This window comes from Salmo salar, chromosome 04, assembly GCF_965601325.2.
Source record: "Salmo salar chromosome 04, fSalSal1, whole genome shotgun sequence".
Taxonomy (NCBI): domain Eukaryota; kingdom Metazoa; phylum Chordata; class Actinopteri; order Salmoniformes; family Salmonidae; genus Salmo; species Salmo salar.
Window position 1 is genome coordinate 17,996,148 of NC_138294.1, and position 21,243 is coordinate 18,017,390.

The 21,243-nt window shown below is 43.6% G+C and overlaps 1 protein-coding gene across 3 annotated transcripts; it reads right to left on the bottom strand.

The window, feature by feature from the left end:
* Positions 1-784: 784 nt before the first annotated feature.
* Positions 785-19,802, bottom strand: psip1 (PC4 and SFRS1 interacting protein 1). 3 transcript variants are annotated; one of them, XM_045716217.2, is made up of 17 exons: positions 19,651-19,802; positions 18,888-18,981; positions 18,274-18,350; positions 17,959-18,097; positions 16,887-16,982; positions 16,342-16,425; positions 14,942-15,001; positions 14,494-14,557; positions 14,154-14,253; positions 13,516-13,714; positions 12,959-13,062; positions 12,157-12,212; positions 11,955-12,025; positions 8,083-8,184; positions 7,272-7,473; positions 1,936-2,032; positions 785-1,628 (listed from the first exon to the last, which is right to left on the bottom strand). In XM_045716217.2, the coding sequence occupies exons 2-17, from the start codon at positions 18,957-18,959 to the stop codon at positions 1,598-1,600; spliced, it is 1,554 nt and encodes a 517-aa protein (XP_045572173.1). In that variant the 5' UTR covers positions 18,960-18,981; positions 19,651-19,802; the 3' UTR covers positions 785-1,597.
* Between the last annotated feature and the right edge of the window lie 1,441 nt (positions 19,803-21,243).

Below are 21,243 nucleotides of genomic sequence, written 5' to 3' on the forward strand. Positions count from 1 at the left end.
GAATTGTAAAGCTCATATTGAGACTGTTCGTTTTGGATTAATGAACCTTCAGTGGTGAGCTGGTGATGTCACCAGCTCATGCTACTCATGATGAAAAGTTCACTTGAATGATTATAGCTTTGTAGCTCGTGCGAAGAATTGGTTTCACTAATTAAAGTGGAAATCAGTGGGACAACACCCTGCCGTGCCTCTGGATATCTCGCCCTGCAAAAGCTCTTGAGTGATGGTGACTTGGAAAGGCACTCTAGCAATGTCTTGATTCAAAACACTTCAATGGAATAATCTTAACCGATCTGTTAAGCTAATGATGGCCATTTTAGACCGGAAAGATCAAATCTGAGAAAAGATGTTAGGCAATAGTTTTCTATGTGACCTGTGAAAGGATAACCGTCGACTTGACACTACAGTACCGTTGATAGAAGCAATTTATTTGAATGGGTACAGATGATGTCAATTATATTGGCACCACTTGTACTTTGCAGTAGAGCAGAATATTCTGTTTCCTCTTACCCTGTAGGCACCTGCAACGTACTACTGGTGAGAAATGACTTAATGAGACTCATTGCCTCCAAATTAATGAATTTTGAATAAGCTAGTCTAGGCCATTTGACTTAAGTATTAATTTGGTCCTGTGAAGTGTAAACAAGTTTTTCATTTAAATGTATTTTTTGAAGAAAGTGAATCATGCAAGGGTGCCAATATATTTGACCATCTAAAAATGAATAATTACTCATTTGTTTCAATAAACAAAATAATATCAATTTATGTAGTTACTGACAAAAGGTTATTGAACCAATGCTTTATTACAAAGGAGGCAAAACAGGCTTTCAGACAGGCACAAAAATACTCTTATTTACATAAATGTCAGCAAATTGGAGGACTTAAACAACACAGACATTTAAACTTGGGTGTGCGAGTGGAAAAAAAACTTTGGCACACGAGTAGTATTTCCTTTCTGTGCAAGAACATAAAAATGTGCACCTACCCAGAGTAATATTGGTCAGTATTAAGTACATTTTACTAAACAACAAGTAATACAAAGTAACCAGTAACTACTGTATATTTAATGTATCTTCGAGAATTGAGTTGAACTGAAAGATCTTGTGATGTCAAACATTAAGTGATTTTAAAACAGACTATAAAGCTTCCTTGACCCACTCCATTTTTGCCATGACCTTCTCAAACATGATACTGTCAATATGTCACCACGTAGCAGAATAGTTCAAACAAAGTGAGGTCAGGGATAGTTATATATGCAAGTACTAAACATATTTTCCTTGTGGAACCACTTTTTACTACCATCAGTTTAAAAACAGCCATAGTGGATGCGTTAATCATCAAAAATAAAAAATAATTAAATCTAAAATAGGACTTTGGAAGACACTGCTCTGTAGGGTTTAAGACGTGTTCAGACCAGAAAAGAGCCTGGATTTTGTACTACTTGAGGGACATGATGTCAAAGCAACAGGAGTTAACCTCTTATTGGTGGTGTTTGGACTAGTGTGTCCAGGTGGGATCAGAACAGATCAGTCAGGACTCAGGATCAGGTCAGCAGCACCAACATCCCCTTCAGTTTAGTCAGTCAGATGTTTCTTCATCAGGTGGATTCCTCTTGGGCCTTCACTACACTGCCGGTAAAGGGATTAGAAAATGGGACGGCAACTAGCACAGCGCTGTTAAGAACGTTTATAGAAGTTAAACACAAATGGGGATGTAACTAGCAAATTGACAAAATACGGATACTTTGAAAATGTATTTGGTTTAGGACTTCTTGTTCATGAAACCTACTCAGACCCAAAAGAGATACAGTGAACAGAGTGAGATGGAGGACATTCACCAACGGCTTATGCACATGCAGGGATTGGTTAAGTCTGAGCAAACACAGACCTCCAAACACTCAGAACCTATTGGCCCCTGTCGGTCTGTCTGTCTTACCTGCTGTTATCTCCTGTAGAGGCCTCTTCAGCAGGCTTCTCCTTGTCCGACTCCTGCTTCTTATCATCAGGACTGGAGTCACCATTCATATTGTTATCTAGAGCAAGCGTCACACACACACACACACACACACACGTCAGGAACAGACGCACACGCAGACACACACACTTTCAGCCTGCATTAATAATCCAAACAAACAACCATCCTCTTGCCCAGACACACATTCTTCCAGCTCTCCTTTTACAAGCCCAACTCTGAAATCTCCTGGAGGAGTTAGGAGGGGGATGACATGTGATACGCTTATGCCTATATCTGGGCCAGGCGGAGACTAATCTGATTTTCCATCCATTGTAAATGCCTGTTTCATAGAGACACTTGTCTGAGGTATGGCTAAGTGGTACGGATGTGGTCCCGACTAGAACACAACCCTCCCGATCATGTTAATACTTACGGAGGCCATCATAAAAAAAGGGCATAATGCCTACAGACCGGTCATAGTCTGAAAAGTTATAGGATCACAGGAATTGAATTCTATGGTGGTGAGGCTTTTGCATACCTGATTAGAATCTGTTATTTTTCCTGCAGTCTGAACAACCAAAAATCACATGAATCCACCTTGGTATGTGGTTTGAAATCAGATTCAAATCTGTTCCCTGGCCATGTGAACAGTCAAATCTGATTTATTTCCTCTCAAGTGGTTTTTTAGACTGTTATTAGGCATATCTTGTTGCTTGCTGATACTCTTGACAAGAACACGTGGTAGCTAACTATTTTGTTAATTGTTTACAAACAAATTAGTGAACGTGCTAGAGAGCTAAACAGCTAGCTAGTTGACTGCTGTGGCTAGTCAAAAAGGACTCCTTTTCAAAGTTGGATCATTTAAAAAGGGTGTTTTTACTAGGGGTCACTCATATTACCGCCACACCAGCAGTCATGAGTCATGACTGCAGTAACATTTCACGTAACCATTCATGGTAACCTCCTTTTATGCACTCTGGACATGCTTGGTAGTACCCAACTTGCTAACTACCATCTGGTCCTAATGGCCTGCTACTCAGGGCTCTATTGTCGCTCTAACCACTCTGATGTCAATGCAAATACAATTGAAAATCACATCAACCACTAATCAAAACAGTAGGCCTATCTTACTTTTAAAACTCACCACACGGTGAGGATTCATTTGAACAGTGTAAAACATGGTTGGACAGCTCTTTCTAAGGTGATGATTCATTTGAACAGTGTAAAACATGGTTGGACAGCTCTTTCTAAGGTGATGATTCATTTGAACAGTGTAAAACATGGTTGGACAGCTCTTTCTAAGGTGATGATTCATTTGAACAGTGTAAAACATGGTTGGACAGCTCTTTCTAAGGTGATGATTCATTCAAAACTCCCATAAGCATATAGGAGCTGATGCATAGGCTTATGAGCCCAGACCCCCCCCAAAAAGAAAATGAAATTAAGATGTTATAAAATACATAAGCCTACTGTATATTACACATGCTAGAAAAACAAAACTGATTTGAAGGTGTATTTGGTACATAATTGGTCTAGCCTATACAAATTCTAGTAATTGCTTTTTAGTGTGGACTGTATTATTATGCATACTGGATGGACTGGTTACCTTATGCTACGCTCCAAAATGTATACCATGAGTCTGGGAGAGAACGTACAGCCCTAGGCCATGCTGTTGGTTCATTGTGCAGCTCACAGTTAGCCTGCAATTAGTGAATTTGTATTTCATTTTGAATAGCCTAGTAATAGGGAATGTTCATAATTAATTGGGTGACATGCTTGGAATGAAATAAGTATTCTTAGATTTATTTCTCAGCTGCTCATATTAAAGCACATGCTGGCTATAAACCCCAAGTAGCTTACAAAACGGGCTGGTGGGAAAGTAGCTTACAAAACGGGCTGGTGGGAAAGTAGCTTACAAAAGGGGCTGGTGGGAAAGTAGCTTACAAAAGGGGCTGGTGGGAAAGTAGCTTACAAAAGGGGCTGGGGGGAAAGTAGCTTACAAAACGGGCTGGGGGGAAAGTAGCTTACAAAACGGGCTGGGGGGAAAGTAGCTTACAAAACGGGCTGGGGGGAAAGTAGCTTACAAAACGGGCTGGGGGGAAAGTAGCTTACAAAACGGGCTGGTGGGAAAGCGCAGCCTCCAAAACGGGCTGGTGGGAAAGTAGCTTACAAAACGGGCTGGTGGGAAAGCAGCTTACAAAACGGGCTGGTGGGAAAGCGCAGCCTCCAAAACGGGCTGGTGGGAAAGCAGCTTACAAAACGGGCTGGTGGGAAAGCAGCTTACAAAACGGGCTGGTGGGAAAGTAGCTTACAAAACGGGCTGGTGGGAAAGCGCAGCCTCCAAAACGGGCTGGTGGGAAAGCAGCTTATAAAACGGGCTGGTGGGAAAGTAGCTTAGAAAACGGGCTGGTGGGAAAGCGCAGCCTCCAAAACGGGCTGGTGGGAAAGTAGCTTACAAAACGGGCTGGTGGGAAAGCAGCTTACAAAACGGGCTGGTGGGAAAGCAGCTTACAAAACGGGCTGGTGGGAAAGCAGCTTAAAAAAACGGGCTGGTGGGAAAGCGCAGCCTCCAAAACGGGCTGGTGGGAAAGCGCAGCCTCCAAAACGGGCTGGTGGGAAAGCGCAGCCTCCAAAACGGGCTGGTGGGAAAGCGCAGCCTCCAAAACGGGCTGGTGGGAAAGTAGCTTACAAAACGGGCTGGTGGGAAAGCAGCTTACAAAACGGGCTGGTGGGAAAGCAGCTTACAAAACGGGCTGGTGGGAAAGTAGCTTAAAAAAACGGGCTGGTGGGAAAGCGCAGCCTCCAAAACGGGCTGGTGGGAAAGCGCAGCCTCCAAAACGGGCTGGTGGGAAAGTAGCTTACAAAACGGGCTGGTGGGAAAGCAGCTTACAAAACGGGCTGGTGGGAAAGCAGCTTACAAAACGGGCTGGTGGGAAAGCGCAGCCTCCAAAACGGGCTGGTGGGAAAGCAGCTTACAAAACGGGCTGGTGGGAAAGCGCAGCCTCCATTCGCTATTCCAGGGCAGACAGACGTAATCTTTTTCCCCTGCCAATTTGATAATGGACCATTCTAAATCTAAACAAATGTTACATATTAGTAAAGACCAGATTAAATTGAGAATATTCTGATGGGTGAACATATGATCACTTGATGAGAGAACAGCTGTGCAGCCTGAGGCAAGTAACAGAGCGCACGCTTTTTAAAAATACTTTTTCAAATCATCAATAGCCTATAGTCGCATCATGCAGCCCTGCAGCCCCACGTTCTGATTTCTAAGATATTCTAATGTTTGTATCATTCACAACTAAAGTTCCCAAATAACTCTAAATCTAGTGTATAGGACCTGTTTTAAATGGTCACTTTTATGCTCAATATACATACTTCATATGCGCACTCGCTCCGTAATGGGAAAAATATCCTTTCTATTTTATGCAGCTAAATTCAGTTCTATGATTTTATAGTAAGAAGAATATAACATAAAATAATGCGATGGGACTTCTATATTATCAGCTAAATGAACAAGCCCATGGCATGGAGCATAGCCAGATAACACAGGCCTACAGTAGCCTGGCCAACTCATATGATGACTCAAATCCATTTTGTTGTTCTCCCTGGCCCTCTCAGCCTTCCTCTGGGCTCCCTTCCTGGCCTCCTCCTGCTGCTTCTGCTCTGCTATGGACTTGTTGAGCACCTGGCTGTTCTTCTGAAATACATTTCCTCATATCATGTTTCTTTAGACCTGACTAAAATAAATGGATTTATTGCGATGGTGTACATTAAATTGATTTAGACTTTTTTTAAACGTAGCTGTTCCAAAAGGGGCGACTCAGCGGCTTGTATGTGAGGAGGCATGGAGATGCTAAAGGTGTTTGTTAATTAACGGTCAATTAGCGTGAAACCGGCAGTCTTTGCATGACAATAACCTGCTGACCAGATTTCATGACCTCCACAACCCTAGCTCAAAAACGGATTTTTAACATTGAAAGCAACTGGGAAATGTCCATGGCAGGCATTGTCACCTTAGCTTGTTACTCTTCTGGAGTGATAGGAAGCACGTCACGAACACCACCCGCCGTTACTATGACAACTAGCGTAGCCAAGTCAGAAAAATGCCATTTGGACAGTCAGAATTCAAAATCAATTTAAAAAACATAACAGATTTGTGCATCAAGGCCTGCAGTGTGAACAAGGCTTTAGTCTACGCGCGTGGCCTAACCGGTCATAAAGGGTGGCCAATGACGTGACCAGAACACCAAAGCCTATATGATCAGTAGACAACACTCTTTTCATACAGGGATGAATGCACAATGTTAACGCCAATTTTCATTCCAATGAATCTCCCATTGACAACATGACGATTTATGCAAAAGTTGCGTGTATTTCCAGTCTGGATCCGGCCCACCATAACTGATTAAATACAGTGTCAAATCATAATACGATATGTGGGCATAACTAGAATTTGAGCTAAATTCTCCTAATGTTATCACTGCCTGACTTATGCACACACAAATCTGATTTTTGCATATCACAGGTTGGCATTGAGCCAAGAGCAGATACGTAACTACCTATACTAAGTGAGTGTTTGCCTTTCATCACAATATGTTCCCACAGTAATTGTTTATGTAAAAAATGTAATTACTAAATAACATTCTAAACAAAAGGGCACAGATCTGTTAAGTCTCAGAGTCGGTCTGGCCTTTCTCTATACTGGCTGGTGAAGAGTTTCTCCCAAACAATGAGTCTTTTGGACAGAAATTCACAGGATGTCACAGGCCACACAATGAGCACGGCAGAACACTGAGGAAGACACACATCCTTCTGAATCTGTAATGTGTGATGAGTTGGCGCTCATCACATCTAGGATTTCTATCAGATTCCCAAGGAGGAATATGTAGAGCGTTGACCCTGACCACAGATACTGGGGAATATTTCTTCCTCTTTCTGAAGGATTCTGTAGGCTAATCTGATCTGAGACCAGTGCTTTTGGACAACTTCTAAACCCAGCTATTGTGAGTGATCAGGTATCAACCACGTGACTCCAAATTGCATTAGCCCACTGAGCTAAAGCCTTGGGTTTAGCTCTAGGTCCAGACATACAGTCAGTAGTGTGTCACCAAACCACCTCCCTTACATTCATCACTTATCTGCCACTCCAAAAGACCCCAGTCCCACTCCCACACTCCCATTGGTGTGTTGTTCTCCCTGTTCTCGCTCAGCCTTCTTCAAAGCACCACTCTTGGCTTTACTAAGTTGACTAGTGTGCAGTTTACCAGTGTGGATATAGGAACAGAGCCCCAGTCCCTCTCTCCTCACAGTACCTGTGTTGTTCTCCCTGGCCCTCTCAGCCTTCCTCTGGGCTCCCTTCCTGGCCTCCTCCTGCTGCTTCTGCTCTGCTATGGACTTGTTGAGCACCTGGCTGAGCAGCTGGTCCCCCTCCCCCAGCAGGAACATGCTCTTAAACTTGTTGTACAGCATGGTGGACTTGTCCATGATGTCCTGGCTGGCCTTGAACCTTCGGATCTGCCCACCCATGGAGAGCAGACAGTAAATACAGGAGATATAGCTGGTCCTCTGTAGATCAGTTGGTAGAGCATAGCGCTTGCAACGCCAGGATAGTAGGTTTGATTCCCGGGACCAACCATAAGTAAAATGTATGCACAAATGAGTAAGTTGCTTTGGATAAAAGAGTCTGCTAAAGGACATATATTATTATTAGAATATCAAAAGCATTTCACTTATTACATCTCCAGATCTGGCAGCAAAGAGCAGCATGTACATGGGGTATAAAGTATGCACGAACGTACAAACATGCACCCACAGTTGCATACAATTAGCAGATGTTCTTATGTACTCTTATAATGTGATGACCTAAGCAGAATGAGAGGGCCAAGTGGCAGCAGGTGTGAGTCTATGTAGGGGAAGCTCTACCCTTAACCCCAACAGTCAGGGTCAGCACATTAATTCTGGGACACTTAGTGACAAACACACTTCAACATTAACTCAGGACACAGCAGCTGTGTGGAGAGACTAGCATAATGATTGGTCACTTGGTTTATGGTGAAACAAAAGGCATTGAGAACAGAGTGTGTGTGTGTGTGTGTAGGGGGGCAGCTCTGACAGAGACGTTACCTTTTTGAGTGTTGCAATGAGCTCTGAGTGTTTCTGCAGGTGCTGGGTGGTGACCTGCAGCATGCCCAGCTCATCCAAAGCCACCAGACACTTCTTCACATCCTACACACACACACACACACACACACACACACACACACACACGAGACAAGAGACAGACACGCAGAGAACAAACTATTTATCTTCTTCAACCAGGTGAGTAACAGCCTATTAAACAAAAATACAAAAGGTCTTACCCCCCTAAAAAATAATAACAGTATTGTGCAAGGCTGGGGTCAATTCCATTTCAATTCAGAAAGTTAACCGAAATTGGCCATAACCCTTGCTGGTATTGTCACCAATATAGCTGCTGGTATTGCCACCAATATAGCTGCTGGTTGTGTCACCAATATAGCTGCTGGTTGTGTCACCAATAAAGCTGCTGGTATTGCCACCAATATAGCTGCTGGTATTGCCACCAATATAGCTGCTGGTATTGCCACCAATATAGCTGCTGGTATTGTCACCAATATAGCTGCTGGTATTGTCACCAATAAAGCTGCTGGTATTGCCACCAATATAGCTGCTGGTTGTGTCACCAATAAAGCTGCTGGTATTGTCACCAATATAGCTGCTGGTTGTGCCACCAATAAAGCTGCTGGTTGTGCCACCAATAAAGCTGCTGGTTGTGCCACCAATAAAGCTGCTGGTTGTGCCACCAATAAAGCTGCTGGTTGTGCCACCAATAAAGCTGCTGGTTGTGCCACCAATAAAGCTGCTGGTTGTGCCACCAATATAGCTGCTGGTTGTGCCACCAATATAGCTGCTGGTATTGTCACCAATAAAGCTGCTGGTTGTGCCACCAATAAAGCTGCTGGTTGTGCCACCAATAAAGCTGCTGGTTGTGCCACCAATAAAGCTGCTGGTTGTGCCACCAATAAAGCTGCTGGTTGTGCCACCAATAAAGCTGCTGGTTGTGCCACCAATAAAGCTGCTGGTTGTGCCACCAATATAGCTGCTGGTTGTGCCACCAATAAAGCTGCTGGTTGTGCCACCAATAAAGCTGCTGGTTGTGCCAGCAATATAGCTGCTGGTTGTGCCACCAATAAAGCTGCTGGTTGTGTCACCAATATAACTGCTGGTTGTGCCACCAATATAGCTGCTGGTTGTGTCACCAATATAGCTGCTGGTTGTGCCACCAATAAAGCTGCTGGTTGTGTCACCAATATAGCTGCTGGTTGTGCCACCAATAAAGCTGCTGGTTGTGCCACCAATAAAGCTGCTGGTTGTGTCACCAATATAACTGCTGGTTGTGTCACCAATATAACTGCTGGTTGTGCCACCAATATAGCTGCTGGTTGTGTCACCAATATAGCTGCTGGTTGTGCCACCAATAAAGCTGCTGGTTGTGTCACCAATATAGCTGCTGGTTGTGCCACCAATAAAGCTGCTGGTTGTGCCACCAATAAAGCTGCTGGTTGTGTCACCAATATAGCTGCTGGTTGTGTCACCAATAAAGCTGCTGGTATTGTCACCAATAAAGCTGCTGGTATTGCCACCAATATAGCTGCTGGTTGTGTCACCAATAAAGCTGCTGGTATTGTCACCAATAAAGCTGCTGGTATTGCCACCAATATAGCTGCTGGTTGTGTCACCAATAAAGCTGCTGGTATTGTCACCAATATAGCTGCTGGTTGTGCCACCAATAAAGCTGCTGGTTGTGCCACCAATAAAGCTGCTGGTTGTGCCACCAATAAAGCTGCTGGTTGTGTAACCAATATAGCTTCTGGTTGTGCCACCAATAAAGCTGCTGGTTGTGCCACCAATAAAGCTGCTGGTTGTGCCACCAATAAAGCTGCTGGTTGTGCCACCAATAAAGCTGCTGGTTGTGCCACCAATAAAGCTGCTGGTTGTGCCACCAATAAAGCTGCTGGTTGTGCCACCAATATAGCTGCTGGTATTGTCACCAATAAAGCTGCTGGTTGTGCCACCAATAAAGCTGCTGGTTGTGCCACCAATAAAGCTGCTGGTTGTGCCACCAATAAAGCTGCTGGTTGTGCCACCAATAAAGCTGCTGGTTGTGCCACCAATAAAGCTGCTGGTTGTGCCACCAATAAAGCTGCTGGTTGTGCCACCAATATAGCTGCTGGTTGTGCCACCAATATAGCTGCTGGTTGTGCCACCAATATAGCTGCTGGTTGTGCCACCAATAAAGCTGCTGGTTGTGTCACCAATATAGCTGCTGGTTGTGCCACCAATATAGCTGCTGGTTGTGCCACCAATATAGCTGCTGGTTGTGCCACCAATAAAGCTGCTGGTTGTGTCACCAATATAGCTGCTGGTTGTGCCACCAATAAAGCTGCTGGTTGTGCCACCAATAAAGCTGCTGGTTGTGCCACCAATATAGCTGCTGGTTGTGCCACCAATAAAGCTGCTGGTTGTGCCACCAATAAAGCTGCTGGTTGTGCCACCAATAAAGCTGCTGGTTGTGCCACCAATATAGCTGCTGGTATTGTCACCAATATAGCTGCTGGTTGTGCCACCAATAAAGCTGCTGGTTGTGCCACCAATAAAGCTGCTGGTTGTGCCACCAATAAAGCTGCTGGTTGTGCCACCAATAAAGCTGCTGGTTGTGCCACCAATAAAGCTGCTGGTTGTGCCACCAATAAAGCTGCTGGTTGTGCCACCAATATAGCTGCTGGTTGTGCCACCAATAAAGCTGCTGGTTGTGCCACCAATATAGCTGCTGGTTGTGCCACCAATAAAGCTGCTGGTTGTGCCACCAATAAAGCTGCTGGTTGTGCCACCAATATAGCTGCTGGTTGTGCCACCAATAAAGCTGCTGGTTGTGTCACCAATATAACTGCTGGTTGTGCCACCAATATAACTGCTGGTTGTGCCACCAATATAACTGCTGGTTGTGTCACCAATAAAGCTGCTGGTTGTGTCACCAATATAACTGCTGGTTGTGCCACCAATATAACTGCTGGTTGTGTCACCAATATAACTGCTGGTTGTGCCACCAATGTAGCCGTTTTGCCCATTTGAGAACGTGTGTTGACTGAAAATAATGGTCTATGTATGCACATAACTAAGTCACTCAGGACAAAAGCATCTGCTAAATGGCATATTATATGTCACCCAGAAAGACATCTGGTAACAGTCAGGAAGGTGCCAAGAGGTCAAGTGAACTCAATGACAACTAGTGTTCCCCTTGTCCACACTGGTACTCCTTGTATATAGCCTCGTTATTTCTTTTTATTGTGTTACCATTTTATTTTGCAAATATTGGTCTTACTTTTTAACTCTGCAGTGTTGGGAATGGGCTCGTAAGCATTTCACTGTTCGGTGCATGTGACCAATACAAAATGGGATTAGATGTTTCCCCTCCCATATATATGGTGTGGTTTGGGAAGGGGTGGGGTTGAAGGTTAAGAGTAGCAGCAGAGCCATCCGTTGCAATAGACGGACACACAAAACTCTCAACTTGAAATACCATTGCATAATAATTTCACCCTCGGTCTAACCAAAAAGAGCAGCTTATTTTTCTTTCAGCCTCATGTAAACCCAGACAGAAACCTGATGCTTTACTCAATGAACTTGTCTGCTCTGAAGACCTGAATCCATCACAGGTAGACTCTGGCGTCAGTCAAAGTGTGACAGCCACAAATGTCAAACAAAACCAAAAACACCCTTCAGCTTACAATGGCAAGGCTAGGAGGATCCATTAAACTGTCTCCCAACTAAAACCTACAGTGATTTGAAAGCTTCTGCTTCTGCATAAAGTGAGTGTGTAAAATGACCCTGGTGAAGTAAATAAGTGATTGTCTCTTGGGTAAGGGCTCTGTAGAAGGCAGGGTCTAGGTTTAGGGCAGTCTTTTAGGGCAACTTACTGGGTTGTCAATCTTGAGGGATATTTTGATTTCTCCGTGCAACCTCTGCAGCCTCGATTCTGTGGATATCTCTGCGATGAAGGAAACAAAAACCGACATCGGTCATGACTCGTTCATGAAAGCCAGAGTTGAGCTATCTCGACAGAGGACAAGTAGCAATGATCTTCATAATGTCCATGAGAAAACACCAACACACTGTCACCTTTCTTCTTGTCTCCTTTCCTTTCATCCACTTTGTTTCCATTGTCTTTGTTTTGCCTGAAACACAGAAGACATTTAACGCACCAAATCAACTCAGGTCATCTGTCCATTTCAATTTGAAGTTGACTTACCAAAAACCTCATATGTCCCCCCCCCCCACACACACACACACACACACACACACACACACACACACACACACACACACACACACCCAAACTGCCAGTTGTTTTAAGAGTGGCACCACTGGAAATTCCATCATCAACATATCAACTGGAGATCATTTGAGATGGATGTACAGAACAGGGAACCCAATTCCCGCCCCATCCAGACCCCTACGGAGTGTTTTTAATGGACACTCTGCCCAGCGCCAGCCGGGCAGGGCCCTTGTGACCTGTGCACATAGAATGACCCTCACCTCTGACATCCAATTCTGTCACTCCCCTGTCCTCCCGCTGCGGCTGCCATTCGACAAAAACCCTGACCCTGCCATCTTGTCACAGTGACCTCTGACACATGGCATTCTACACACCCGACTGTCACGTAGGGAGCCATTTTTAGATGGAGCAGTAAAAAATTAAATCACTAGCCATTGAAAATGTATAGTCCCCGTGTGGGGTGATGTGGAGCCCCCGTGTGGGGTGATGTGGAGCCCCCGTGTGGGGTGATGTGGAGCCCCCGTGGGGGAATGTATATCCCCCGTGGGGGAATGCGGAGCCCCCGTGGGGTACTAAATAGAAAGGTAAATGTTGGGAGATAGATAAGATCGATAAGACGGATGGATAGACAGATGGTTGCCTTACTCTTTCTGCTCGTCTTGTTTGCGTCGTTGACGATCGTCTTTGTCCCCTGTCTCGGTCGGAGTGGGCTGCTGCCGCTTGCGGTCTCCCGCAGCCCCCTTGCTCTTCTAATGGTTACATTGGTTAACGGGGTGGAGAAAGAGATGCTGATTGGATGTACATACATGTAGACATGCTTTGCTGGCACCGTTTGTCATGACATGGTTTCACTGTGTAACTGTCTGCTCTACTAGGCTATTTAGGGCACACTCTGTTATAGTGGAAACAGTAACTAAATTAGAATAACTAGTTCACTACTTTTGACCAGAGCACCAGCACCCTAATCCCCATTTAGGGCACATAGGGAATAGGGTGCCATTTGGAATGCAAACCAGGTGTGATGAATTTAGCCAATCCCTGTTGGTGTGGTGATTGGTTGTTCACCCTCTTCAAGTCCCAAATGGCACCCTATTACCTGTTTAGTGCACTACTCCCTATGGGCCCTGGTCAATAGTAGTGCACCACATAGGGATTAGGGTTCCATTTGGGACACTTCCCCTGTCTGGTTGTGGAACACCCACCTCCTGGTCCTCCGAGTCAGAGGAGCTCTCCTCTTTGGTCTGTCTCCTCCGTTTAGCATCAGGGTCCTTCTTCCCCTCCAACTCTCTCCCTTTGTTGTCTTCCTTCTTTCTCCTCCCGTCCAGCCTCTTCTCCTCCTCTCCTCTCTTGGACTTGTCTTCCGGCGTCCTCTTTCTCTTTCTCTCCGACTCAGCAGTGTCCCTGAATGGAGAGAAACGTCTTTTAGGAGTTATTTTACCCAGGAATGTCAAAGCAATGTTGCTCAATGGTAGCTACAGTAGTGTTGAGCTGAGCCGCTGTTGTTTTTCTGACAATTTAACAGTCCGTTAATGATGGATTACTAGTGGATCCTTTAAAAATCAGCAGATGGGTCTCATATAGAGATTATATTAGATACATAGACCTGAAATTCTTAAAATTCACATTTATTGTTCTTGTAAATGCACATTTCCTCTTATTGTATGTATTTGTGTGTTTATCTGTCTCTATGTCTCTTGCTCTAGATGAGACTAATGGTGACTCCAGTCCTGATGATAAGAAGCAGGAGTCGGACAAGGAGAAGCCTGCTGAAGAGGCCTCTACAGGAGATAACAGCAGGTAAGACAGACAGATGAACCATAACCACATAATGCAACTGTACATGTCACTGCCTGAGCCCTGGGGGTCCTGCTGCTGGAGTAAGAGCATCTTCTCAGCTTTGGTCTTCCTGCCTCGCCGCTTAGGAGTGGGGCCCTCTCCACCTGGACACACACACAGGTCATAGAGTTTGTAGTTAGGAGTTGTCATCAGTTAGCATAATGAGGGGGACACCACTGTCCCAATACAGAGGAGCGCTATGCAAGCTGTTTTCCATTACTTTTGTTGTTGTTTTACCCTTTGACAAAACAAGAGTGCCTGGGGTAGGTCTGCTGTCTTGCACACACGCACCCAACACCTGCAACAGTGGGAAAGGTAGAGGGTTGCATTGACAGGAACTGTACCTTGAGGGCTGGATGTGGGACTGTTGGCAGCGTCCTCTTTCTCGGAGTCGGCCTCTACATCACTCTGACAAGAGACACAAGACACCGAGTTTAGTTTCAAAGTGATTGACAAGTTGTATTATGTCTAGATTAGGTGAATTAATGTTATACTTAAGCAATAAGGCCCGAGGGGGTGTGGTATATGATCAATATACCACGGCTATGGGTTGTTCTTATCCATGACGCAACAGAGTGCCTGGATACAGCCCTTAGCTGTGGTATATTGGCCATATACCACAAAACCCAGAGGTGTCTTATTGCTATTATAAACTGGTTACCAACATAATTAGAGCAGTAAAAATGTAATATTTTGTCATACCCGTGGTATACAGTCTGATATACCACGGCTGTCAGCCAATCAGCATTCAGGGCTCGAACCACCCAGTTTATAAATGAGGATATGGGATACCTTTTTCTTCCTTCTTCTCTTGGGTTTGGGAGTGTCTGTAGATTCCTTTGGTGTGGGGTCCTAGAAAAAAACACACATACAGATGCAGTCAAATAGATTAGCACTTCACAATGCAGTGCAGTGGAATAGAATGTTCTGCTTTTCTTTTCAATTGCTATTTGAAACTTAGCACAGGTGAGAAATTACACAGTAAACAAGAATCATTGGCTCCTAACAAATGAATTTGATCAATTTAATCCAAGCCATTATTTTACTTTTAAGTTAGAAATCTTAATGTATTCATTTTTTGTCAAGTACAGTTGTAAATCAAACAAATACACGTGTAAACACCAACATCTTTTTCAATTTTAACTTATTTTAGAATAAATAGTATATCATACAAAGGTGCCAATATAAACCATGCAAGGGTGCCAATATATTTGACTACATCTGCATTGTAATAATTCCCTCCCAACTGTCCTTGCCATAAAATAAGGGGAAGTTGTGTTTCAGCCACATCTAGTGGATTACTGTGGTATTACACCTACCAAGTCAGCAGGCAAGAGTCTAGTTCCCAAGTCCCAGAACAGTTCCTATCAAATGAAGGATCGGTCATTGGCGCAAGAGAGCAACTTACCTTTCTCCATAGCGACATAGAATGCCATGCAAAAATAAAACAAATACGTTACTTTAACTGATAAGAATTGCTGTAGTTCAGCCCACCAATTAAAAGCTTGATAAAAACACCACAAGGAGTGAGGGAACAACACGTGCCACTGATCAACAATCAGGCCTCGATGCCTGAATCAGTAAAACAGTCTAGTACATCAAACCTTTAGGAGGTGGGAAGGAAAGGGAGGGAACATGCATTGAGGTCATGCAAATTACATTTAACATACCACATCTAATTCACAAAAACATTTATTTACATTGTTATGGTGAATGACTACATACTCTCACTAAACACAATATTTGCGTGATCCCCCATAGTGAGAGCCCAGGTTTGTTCAAAATGAATGACAGTGGTTATTTTAAGGACACAATCACACCACTATCCATGGTATATTAAAGACAGGTAATGAAAACTTCTCTCTCTTTGCCCTGCCCTCTCACCATTCACTACAGTGAAATAACCCTGCATACCCCTATCCTCTCTGTAGTTCAGTGGTACAGTTGTAAAACACTCAAAATACTGTTGTTACCAACAGAAAAACCAGGCTAGCTAAGAAACAGAGGTAGGGTACGGCACCAAATCAACACCTTATGGCTTTGCAATAGTAGTCGTGCAAGCCAATGGTAACACAGTTGCCTAGCAATAGGAACAAAAAAACACAACCTATAAAATCAAAGTCACCAGGTGCCACATGCTTTCCCTAAGTGGGGTGGGAGGGTCACCTATCCCATCATGCAACAGTACGTACATCCTGGCCCTGGGGCTGTCCCTGTTCAGAGACCTGCATGCCCCCATCCTCCTCCTGTCCAGCCTCACTCTCAGCCCCCGACACCTGGGTAACCATACCAAACACACAGGGCCCAGGGTATGGGAGGTTAGTTATTTAGTGGGGCCAATTGACAGCTAGACAGAGAGAGAAGTTGGGCCCCGTCTCTCCCTTGACTTCAGTCCTTCGCTCCCAGACAATTTCATACGTAATTGGGATTCAGCTTGGACAAACAACTCTGGTCAAGTACTAGTAATATACCCCACAAATAACATTTACCAATTCATGATTTGCCTCCTGGGGTATTACGACACAACGCACGGTACCATTGGCAATAGGAGACAACATCAACAGCAGACAGACACATTGGTACAAGAGCGCACATCATTTAATGTTACGTAGGCATGGTGCTAGTCAAGAAAGTGAGGTTAGTCAGTATTCTATGGTGTTCACGTGAATAACACAGTAAAGTCCATATAAAAATAATGACCAATGAATTAAGGTAGATGGTAGAATGGTTAGCTTACTTTGGGTTTCTTCCTCTTCTCATAATCTCCCTCCTCGTCCCCTTCCGGGTTACTGTCAGAGTCCTTCTCCGTTACGTTATCCGACAGCATCATTTGCTAATCAAAGAAAACCAAACATGTTACCCAAAATGTTTTTTTTTTTTTTTTAAACATTCCTAAATCACCGACCTAGGAACAGACTACTTTAACCCCACAACCCAACCTTAAAGGGGAAATCCACATTTGAAACAATAACAAAAAGGGGTCACTTGTTTTGGTAAACAGCTGAGGGATGGGCCTTGAGAAATAGAATATTCCCGCTCTCGCATTCATAGGCAGAGCTATGGATGCAACGACTGACCATCCATGATATCCAAATGATAGATTTAACCACATATTTTGAAGCTATACAGTGTTTGTTTACATTGACTTTGTTTAAATTTTTTTTTAAAACAATTGAGTTAAATAAGCTTATATTCTGGGTTCTGATAGGGTATGACATTTAAACTAAGCTCATGAGGCATTTATAAGTTATATTCTTCAAGAATCAATGGCTATATATCATTAATTTAACAGTCCAAAAACTGATGTAGCAATAGTAGACTGCCCCTTTAACCATTAGGGCAACCCCACCTACATAGAGAACTCCAGGGTCATGTTCATTAGGCACCAAATGGAAGTAAATTGATTAATGTACTGATTGTTGGGGGAGCTAGCACATAAGTATTTCATTGCACCGTTTATACCTGCTGTAAACTGTGTACGTGACAAATAAAATTAGATTTGATGGGCTAGCTAAAATGCTACAGTTGTCCCTGACCCGACTCTCAACGTGCAACCTAGACGGTCGCGGATTAGGCCCCCCATCCTCCCCGCTTTTGTTTCTGTCTGTATGATGCCTATTAACTAGACCATTAATAGGCATCATACAGTACGTCTTAGAGGTGCTTAGAAATACGTAAAGTACTTTTCATATGGCTCTGAGGCCAGGCTGAACGCTCAGATTAATTTTCTGTTGCATAACGTCTTCCGTTGTGTGCCCTAATGAACACGAACCAGGGCAACATGACTAAAGAGAGGAGATAAAACAAACCGTCTCTCCATTCAGCTCCACCTTTGGGTTGTTCTCAACCTCCCACAGGCCTTCGTTGAAGCCCTTTCTCTTGTTAGGCTTGGCATACTTCTCTTTATTGGGCAGGTAGGGATATATATCTTTGGGGCCGAGGAATGCACTGCAATAGAGGAGGAAAGTCAATGCTTAGATGCTTTTCTGGTGCTCAAACTGATATTTGTATATTGTACACAATGCCAATATCAAGTACTGGTGTATTGTTCAGATAGAGGGTGTAGAGTATTGTAGTATAGTGTATGGGTGAGACAAAGGGAACTACTGTAGCTAACTTCTTACGTTTCATGGGTACCAAAGAAAAAGATGGGAAACTTCATGTTGGCCGGCTTCACAGCTCCATCAGAGTAGTCATTAATCTGGTAGAAAGGGAAAGAGCAGTGAATTGATTAGCCTAGTATGCGCATGTCATGTAATTGGCAGACAATTCAAAACACCCATCTTTAATAAATGTCCTATGTGACAAATTATCTGTGTAACAAGTGCTTTAAGTGTTCAAAATAAGTTTAGAATGGAAGTAACAACTCTATAATACCATGAAATTAGACAAAAATGACTATACGTTAGAGCTGGGATGATAAACCAAAAATAATCGACAGACCATACCCATCACTTATCGCAGAGAAATATGAAGTTTGAAATGAAATAATTGTGCTAATATGAGTGATTGTTAACGGGACAATTGATGGCTACAATCAGCAAACTAGTAGCAGTAGTTTAAAAGGATAATACTTTTTTTTTTTAATGTGGTGCACATTGTTATTATAAATGTATCGTTATTACATCATTTCAGGCAATTTATCACGATATGGATTTCTGTCGATCTCGCCCCGCTCTACATACGTCGTTATGGTAAATGGAAGTAACTTGTCTTGTGTGATTGTGTTTTGGCTTACCCTGGCAGGCCAGTGAGGGTAGCCCTTCATCTTCGCAAAGATCAGGTCACCAGGTTTGTAATCCCGAGCCATTCTTCTTTCGACGTACTGCACTCTGTTGACACATGTGACCAATCAAATTTGATGTGTTTTGATTTGACATAATAATACACAGATCATCTACACAGTGCGAACAGAATGCAACTTTAGCCTACATACACAGAAAGAGCAGCTAGACGAAATGCATCAAGTCCTACGAAAAAGCCAATTGGGAAAATGTTTACAGGACCATGCACCTACCTATTGCACACCTGAATTGAGTTTCAGATGTGGATCCATTCTACAAAGTGTCTGACTCGGAAGACATGCATGATTCGTGCATAACAGTGTGGGTATGTATGTAGCAAGGGCACTAACCCTTGCCCCCATGCATTAGCCCATCGGCTCGTGCACACAAACAGAAACGTGGACGAATCCAGTTTCATTCAAAATGCCGATTCTCCCGCAACCCATGAACAGGGTATTATATATGTTTACATGTAGATACTTTTTCATGCTTGTCAAAATGTAGCTACCTAGCGTTTAGATACAATGTTTCCTTTTCGCGACGTTCTAGTATTTTCTGGTGACAACATGAACATGCGGACTGTCTTTTTAGCTTTGACCTCAGTTCAAAACGAACTAATTCATACCGTTAAGAAAGGAATACTATTTTGTGTATGTTAGTATCATATTCACAAACATTCTGAATCGTGTTTACTAGAAGAAAATGTAAAATGCTTACCAAAGTAGTACTATATTCGTAGCTAGCTAAGCAGCCTACACAAGTTTTCCTGGTCCCGCGCAACACGGTAATGGATTTTACCATAATAGCTCTAAAATAGGGTGAGCTAAAATCCTAAAAACAAAAATTATAATCTTTGCAATGTGTATCGTGGTCTTTTTATGTGAAGAAAGTAATTGAAGTGACGTTATTTGTGCTTCTGGTGTGCACACAGTTGTATTTGTAGATGTAATCAATACAAGACAATTCAAGTGGATGAGGTACACCCCTCCTATAAGATGCAAGTTTAGGAGAACTGCACAAGTACATTTCCTTGGTACTGATGCTGCATTCTGTTATTATGGTTGTTATTATGGTTGACCAAGTCCGCATCTGATCATTTTGGCAGCTATTGCAGTTGACTTGAGGAACTATACTTTCCAACTTCCTCAACTTGCATCAAACTGAAATATGAGTTTGTCTAACACCCCAAAATTGGACTATGTTATCACATACTAATACATATCACTCATTTGCAGGTAAGAGCATTTGGTAAAGCGTTTGCCTGACTCCTGCGTGAAATAACTTTTTATTGAAATTGTTGGCTACTTTGGATGTCAACGTGGTCATTATAGCTGTCTTCATATCTTACAGAATGCTGACATGTAGTGGAGTATTCTAGTCTTGCACCAGTTCAGGAAATCACATTCCTTACTGCTTGCTATTCATTGCCCTCCAGTGGTGAAGATCTGTACTTAGCCCTACTAACATACCACTACAGGAACTGAGTATTGTTCCCTCACTTCTCTTTCATTGTATTATAGTATTTAGTTACATTCTCTTTTGCATCTTCTGAATGTCTCATTCATTGAGGAACATATATGTTTGGTTATGTGTATGTTGTAGTATAGGGATGTAGTGGTAAAAAGGGTATATAGACCCTATTCACACAATTAAAAAGGTTTTAGTTTGAGTTTATCTTCCACTACATCACCGAGTTGGAATTATCAGAGGTCTCGTCTAGAAAGGTGAATCTCTGTGCATTGACAACAGCAATGACATCCCATCAGTAATCCTAGGCCTGCGACTGCTTCCTCTGACACCACCAGAACCGTCACGACTACTTGAACCTTTCTACTGTTGAATGAACACATCAGGAAGGACTGAATGAAGGTGACCTAGGTGTGTGTGACCACCAAACACAGAACAGAACTGTGTGTGTGTGTGTGTGTGTGTGTGTGTGTGAGTGAGTGAGTAAGACAATAGGAGTAAAGGAGATACTGATGAATGTGAAGGACAGGCATGTCACCCCAGAGAGGGGGATTGGGGAGGAGAGAGAGGAGCAAAGCAGGTCGGGCAGGCCCCAGGAATAGCACAGAGGAGCAACCAGGAGGAGGAGGACCCCTGCCCAGCCTGTAGGGTGAGAGACCTTGGTGTTGGACCTGAGCCAGCTCAGTGGGGTTCAGACACCAGGCCTAGTGGGGATGGAGGTAGGTAGGGAAGGAAGGAAGGAGGGGGGATGGATAGATGGAGAGAGGGAGGGAGGGATGGACGGTGGTAGCGTGTCTATCTACCCTTCACCCTGGCAGATGAGGTGTTGGCACCACGTTCCAT

Excerpts from the sequence above, each read along its gene's own strand:
- psip1 (XM_045716217.2), bottom strand. The coding sequence starts at position 18,959 with ATGGCTCGGGATTACAAACCTGGTGACCTGATCTTTGCGAAGATGAAG. Across the intron at positions 18,351-18,887 it reads ACCCTCACTGGCCTGCCAGG|ATTAATGACTACTCTGATGG; the intron begins GTAAGCCAAAAC and ends CCTTTCTACCAG. Across the intron at positions 8,185-11,954 it reads CCCTCAAGATTGACAACCCA|GATGTGAAGAAGTGTCTGGT; the intron begins GTAAGTTGCCCT and ends GTGTGTGTGTAG.